We start from the raw sequence: 5,880 nt of genomic DNA on the forward strand, positions 1-5,880 counted from the left end.
GCTGTTTTCTTTCAGAGTGCACTCTTTGTTGCCCTCAACAGGTGTTCTTTACGCATAGAGGCACACACTGACAGACATGGATGAGGGACTACAACCTGTGAATGAACGGGGGAAAAAACTGCCAGTGCTAAAATAAATTAAACCTCTCCTTTAGGAGGACCAAAGACCATCATGCCAAAAACCCGAGACCCCTGAGAGCCCTGCCTCGCCGTGCCCGGCTGACATTTTAACCAGTCCGATGTGTTTTATTGAGGGATGGCAGCGCCGTGTCTGATGTGATCGTCACTGTTTGTGCACTTTTTGACAGCTGATTGCTCTGTTCACAGGACCTGGAATTTCCACGAGGAAGTTTGATCCTTATAATCCAAGCAATCGGCATTGAAGTTCAGCTTCCACGACGCCGCTTGGTCCTTATAATCCAAGCAGTCTGCTGTGGAGTTGAAGCCCAGGCCGGACGTCCCGTAGCCCTGGGTGGAGAGGGACGCCGGGGACTGGTTCAGATGGCTTGTGACCGCGTTTGTGCTCATCGGACTGAGAGTTGAGCCAGGGCCTGACAACTGGTGGTGCATGGGAGTGAGGTAAGAGCCGCAGTCCATGCCGCCGAAGTAGGACGTCGAGCCGGCGTAGCTCTGGCTGTAGCCCGAGGCCTGACTGTAAGTCATGGGATAAGACCTCTGCATGCAGGAGGAGGAGGTAGACAGGGGGTCTGAGAGCGGAGAGATGGACGCAGGGCTCCAGATGGACACTGGTGCGGTGGTGGTGGAGATGGCGGGGACTGTGGTGGTGCTGGTGGGGGGCGTGAACTGGCCACTGGCCCCGCTCTCTGAGCTCACTTCTCTGGTTGGGGAACTTTTCTTTTTGGCAGGTCGCACCTTGTTCTGGCCCCCGTTCTGCTGCTGCTGCTGCTGCTGGCGACATTTTGCCCGCCGGTTCTTAAACCAGACCTGGAAGAGTCGCATAATGCTACATGTTATTGTCGAGATCCCTTAATTATAGTGTAAATATAACCTACACAAACGCACAGAGCACAAACTGTTAATTATTTTGTATCAATCCATGTGAAAAACGACTGATTCATTTGTTTTCAGTCTTGAGAAATGACTTTTTCTCAAACGACATTTTTGGTACCAGTGGACTGATCGGTCTCATTTCATTGCTCAAATTCTCGGAACATGAATCTGCCGTTAACTGGAATTATCTCACCCCACTGGTAAAAGTTTTTCACTTGATTTAAGGAAGACAAAATGCTAAGCTTTTGATATAGTGTCAGTCAAGGGTTAGAATGAGAGTTTCTTGCATTGCATATATAAAATATATTTTTTTTCAACAGTTTCTTTTTTTGTTTCACAAATCCTAGGCTACATACATATTTTATTCACATTGTTAAATCTGTACAATAGTTGTTTAATAATTCGAAAGTTTTAAAAATGTGTTAGATCTATAGTGTCACTTTTGCTTCGTTGTCTCACAGACAAGTTTTTTTTGTTATACCTAAAATACTTCTCCATATCGATCAATTTCCAAATATGCAGATTTTCTGTTTAACTCACCTGTACTCGGGACTCAGGTAGATTGATTTTCAGCGCCACCTCTTCGCGCATGAATATGTCCGGGTAGCGAGTTTTGGCGAACAATGCCTCCAAAACGTCGAGCTGTGCGCGCGTAAAAGTAGTCCTCTCTCGCCTCTGCTTCCGTGGCGTTGCTGCAATTAAAAGAACAATGTAAATCAAATCAAACATGTTACATATGTATCAGTTTGAAGAAGAAAAAAACAACAACTTAAAAACAAGTAAGTTGATCAAAAGTAATAAAATGCAGATTTGTAACAGAATGTTTCTTGTTGTTTGCGTTATTACGTACGAGTCCTGTGAGACTTAGACGCCGGTGGCAAATTTAAGCACTCGACGTACTTAAGTCTAATGTGCCAAAATATAATGCAGTTTGAGCCAAAATCAAAGCAGTTTGCCAGAAAATAATTTGAAGGTCACATCTAAAAAAAATAAAATCACACAAGAGGAGACTGTTCCCTTCAAATTGAGTGGTTTTGCGCAGGAAGTTTGGTAAAATGACCTACTTAATCTAATGATTTTTGTTAGCAATTAATATTAGTCTGTATCTCCCACCAGTTAGAAGTCACTATTAGAAGTTTGGAAATAGATGCTGACCATTCCCACTCCATTAAGTGTGTAGCCCCCAAGTCATAACTGCTTTTTTAATTACGTTAAAGTTTGAACCCACCTGGATAGCCCACTGATGGATGCAAAAGGTCCATTCCCGAAGTAGTTAAGCTGAGGCCATTGACTGTGTAAGGTGGTTGCTTTAAATACGACATCATGCTAATGTTTGTCTGAGGGCTGAAGTTGGAGAAAATTTTGAAAAATGGATGGAGCTCCCGATATGTACTTGGTGTCCTCTGTCCGCCGTGTGGTCCGTGTTACACCGGGCACCTGTTCCAAAACAAGAGCAAAAGACACTGATGAAGATGAAGAGATGCTGGGTCTGTTTCCATGACGCTGTCGCGAAATAAACCCTCTCTCCAAAACGCAGGGCGCTCCTCGGTTGCACCAACCACATCTCCAGCTGTCCTAATCTCTACAACCCCCCCACCCCCTCCCACAAACAAAAAGCAATACACAGGCACTATAATCGCAACAAGTCACTTGAAATAAAGACACTGGTATGTGAAATACAACAACATAAATATAGGAACGTTTTTCTGCCCTAGCTATTAACATTTTTATTTTTTTATTTTAATTAAAATTAATTTCAATTTATTTTATACTCTTTTTGGCTCTCTATTTTACGTTAAGTTGTGTTTATAAATGTAAACTGAAAATCAGTGGGATTTGAAAGATGAAACTGAATGGATTTTTTTTTTATAAAACACGCACAGTCAACATAAATAATCATAATCAATTTAAGATGACCAACCTTTTAAATAATCTTCTCAGTCGTTAAGAAATCCTGAATAAAAATTGCGTCTAGTACGTTTTTTTCAAAGTGATGAATTTTCAAGGCACTTTAGAGTGAAACTATTTGGATTTTTAAAAAAAAAAAAAAAAAAAAAGATTTGGTGCAGAGAACATTTAATTTAGTAAAAAAAGAAACGTTCTTCCATATTGAACACGTAACAGTTGTTAAAACAGAAATAAATGTGCTCTGTGATGTTGATTGGTAAATGTGATTGCTGTCACTTCAACTTCAGTGACCCTCACCGTTATCCCCACTGCGCGTCTTGATTAGTTGCATTTTTTTTTCCTCCAATATCCAACGGTTTTAACCCCCTCATCCCAATCTGTCACACTTAAAACACACCCGTCTACAAGTTGCACACACCCGCTCAATAATAACCACCCTGTCCAAGAATTAATTATGATAAATGTTGTTTCTGTTAATGAATTAACGAGATAATCTGAGTGGCATCTAAGCGGAGCTGCAGTTTGGTATCAATAGCCCAGTGCTCCAGGCTCCTTAAAATGATGCTGTGGTGAATTGTACTCATATTATTTTAGTTTAGTATTACGTGAGTAATTATCATCACTTTACAGAAAAAAAATGGAATTACGGAGGAGATTAAATCTTATAAATGTTTATTTAATCAAACTAAACTTCCATTGTAGACGCATAAATGCAATCTGTCACTAGACCCTCGAAACACGAGTGAAATATATGAAATGTGAGGTGTTGGTTTATTGTCCTCTAAATGATTCGTCTCTGGAGACAGAGGAGAGCCAGCAGAGAGAAAAGGCCCCGACACATTTTATTCGATATCAGGCCTAAATGTTCTTTCTTTTCAGTGCAGCTTCCAGTCTCAATCCTTCACAATTATCCATTTTTGTTTGCATTATTCTCTGCGTAAATTCATGTCGAGGACAAAGTGTGCAGTAAGTGAATTAGGGTTTCGTTTTAAGTTGAAACTTTACTCCGCTGGTAGCAGCACTGGCTTCAGTCAGTGAGAGTGTGACATTTGTAAAATATGAGCTCCATGAATCATACCGTTGTTATAAAAAGGCAATTATACTATCTGAAAAGCTTTCATTTAGCTTTGAATTGTCTTTGTTTCCATAAGAAGACTATCGTGATGTAGCCTTCATCTGCAGCCTTCTCACTGCCATTTCTCAGAGCTTCTTTGTGGATTTTATTTTAGCACCACTGTTGAAACGTTGCATTCCGTCTTTTGAAGAAACAAATATTTTGTAAGCTCTTTACATGTGGTTTTATAACAGGTGTGGTACCTTTTCGGTTTTCACTTTTTTACATCTTTGACTCTATCACGATTCCTTATTTCTATAGGCTAATGATAATAATAATGATAATAGTATAACAAAAATACTAATAAGTTTAATAATAATAGGCTACTAGTAATTCAAGTCAAACTTACCCTGGTATCGACGACAGTATACAGTTCTTTGTCTACTTGGTTTCCTCCAGGAGAAATAATACAACTCAGTGCAGATGAACAGCGTCCTGGCGCATAAAAAACCCACAAACCCAACCAAAAGCAGAAGTAGCCGTCTTCTTCAGTGGCAGAACAGCGTGGATACAAGTTAAAAGTTGAGCGCGTGCATCAGGTTTAGAAGCGGTGCGACAGCAGCGGAGTGATGGAGGAGGCTGCACGTACGCCTTTAACATTTGTTGGTGTGTTGTGAGTGAAGTGGTTCGAGTTGGATTTTGTACAAACTGCCAGCCAATGGGAGCCGCAGGACTGAGCTGAGGTCTGTCTCTGTCTCAGTCTCTTACACCGGTGGGGAGGATGAGGATTTTTTTTTTCTCCCTTTTTTTTTTTCTTCTGGGAAACAAATGTCTCCAGCTACTTTTTTGACGCACAGTCCTCAGCCAATGGCAGCGAGAGGGCGACTGACAACAACCCCACCCCTCCGCAGTGTGGGTACATTGATAATAAATCAACGGTGTGCCGGTGGATGTCAAGAAGTGGAGTTTAAACCGAGAGGAAAAGTCAGTTTAGCCACCTTTTTATGACATTTTATATTCGACATCGCTGTTACCCAGTGGATGCATTAAACTAAGGAAAGTCACACGGAGGGGGGGGTGATATATGCGCAAATAAAGAGTTTTCTGAAAACATAATGCATACACAGTATAATAGTGACGTGAATACATAGTCCGATTTCTCATTAAAATATATAGGCCTATGTATATCTATATTCCAGTGCATCTTCACTGAGTGCGTATAAAAGTCATCCAATAATGTCATTTTTTTTTTTTCAGATTGACATTTCAAAAGTTCCAGACAATCGAGGAAAATCAAAACATCTTAACATGAATCTGCGGACTTAATGAGGCACCCGAACAAAACGAATGAAAGTCTTTTTTACTGTTTATAATTCTGTATGGCGTTAAACAGTGTGTAACAATAAACGTGACAAAAAGACAGTGGGAAAAATCGCCTGGACTGAAGCAGGGCTCTCCATGTAAAGGCTGCACGGTCCTCTCACATTCCAGCGCGTCGCAAAAAAGGGGGATTTAGAGCGACTTATTTTCTTAAAACTGTCCTCCCATCCACAGAGCCAGCCAGTCTGCTCCCATCAGCCTGATACAGGCCTGCACAAAAATTCACCCAGAATATTTACTGGGGACTTCCCACCGAGAGACACCGAGCAGCCGAGGACTATTTAAAGGCACCGGAGCTGCAGTGTGCATACACCTAGAGATGAGGAGAAATAAAGGGGGGGTGGGGGGAGGAGGGGGAAGACAGATATAGGCCGCTTCTGCTAATGGAGACTTTCACTTATTTCACCTGGCACGCGTTCTGCAAGAAGACGATGTGAAGATTAATATGAAGGTAGGCCTGTTTTTATTTTAGATTAGATTCATTGGCTTTTTAAAGTTTTGTTTTGTGACATTGTAGCATGTAGTAGG

General features: G+C 41.3%; 1 protein-coding gene across 1 annotated transcript; it reads right to left on the reverse strand.

Annotated features, from left to right (window-relative positions):
- Window positions 1-320: 320 nt before the first annotated feature.
- otx2b (orthodenticle homeobox 2b) lies at window positions 321-2,335 on the reverse strand. Its single transcript, XM_078277626.1, has 3 exons — window positions 2,239-2,335; window positions 1,551-1,702; window positions 321-944 (listed from the first exon to the last, which is right to left on the reverse strand). Exons 1-3 carry the CDS (start codon window positions 2,333-2,335, stop codon window positions 321-323), a joined length of 873 nt encoding a protein of 290 aa, XP_078133752.1.
- Between the last annotated feature and the right edge of the window lie 3,545 nt (window positions 2,336-5,880).

This window comes from Sander vitreus, chromosome 20 (genome assembly GCF_031162955.1).
Source record: "Sander vitreus isolate 19-12246 chromosome 20, sanVit1, whole genome shotgun sequence".
In the NCBI taxonomy this organism is placed as follows: Eukaryota; Metazoa; Chordata; class Actinopteri; order Perciformes; family Percidae; genus Sander; species Sander vitreus.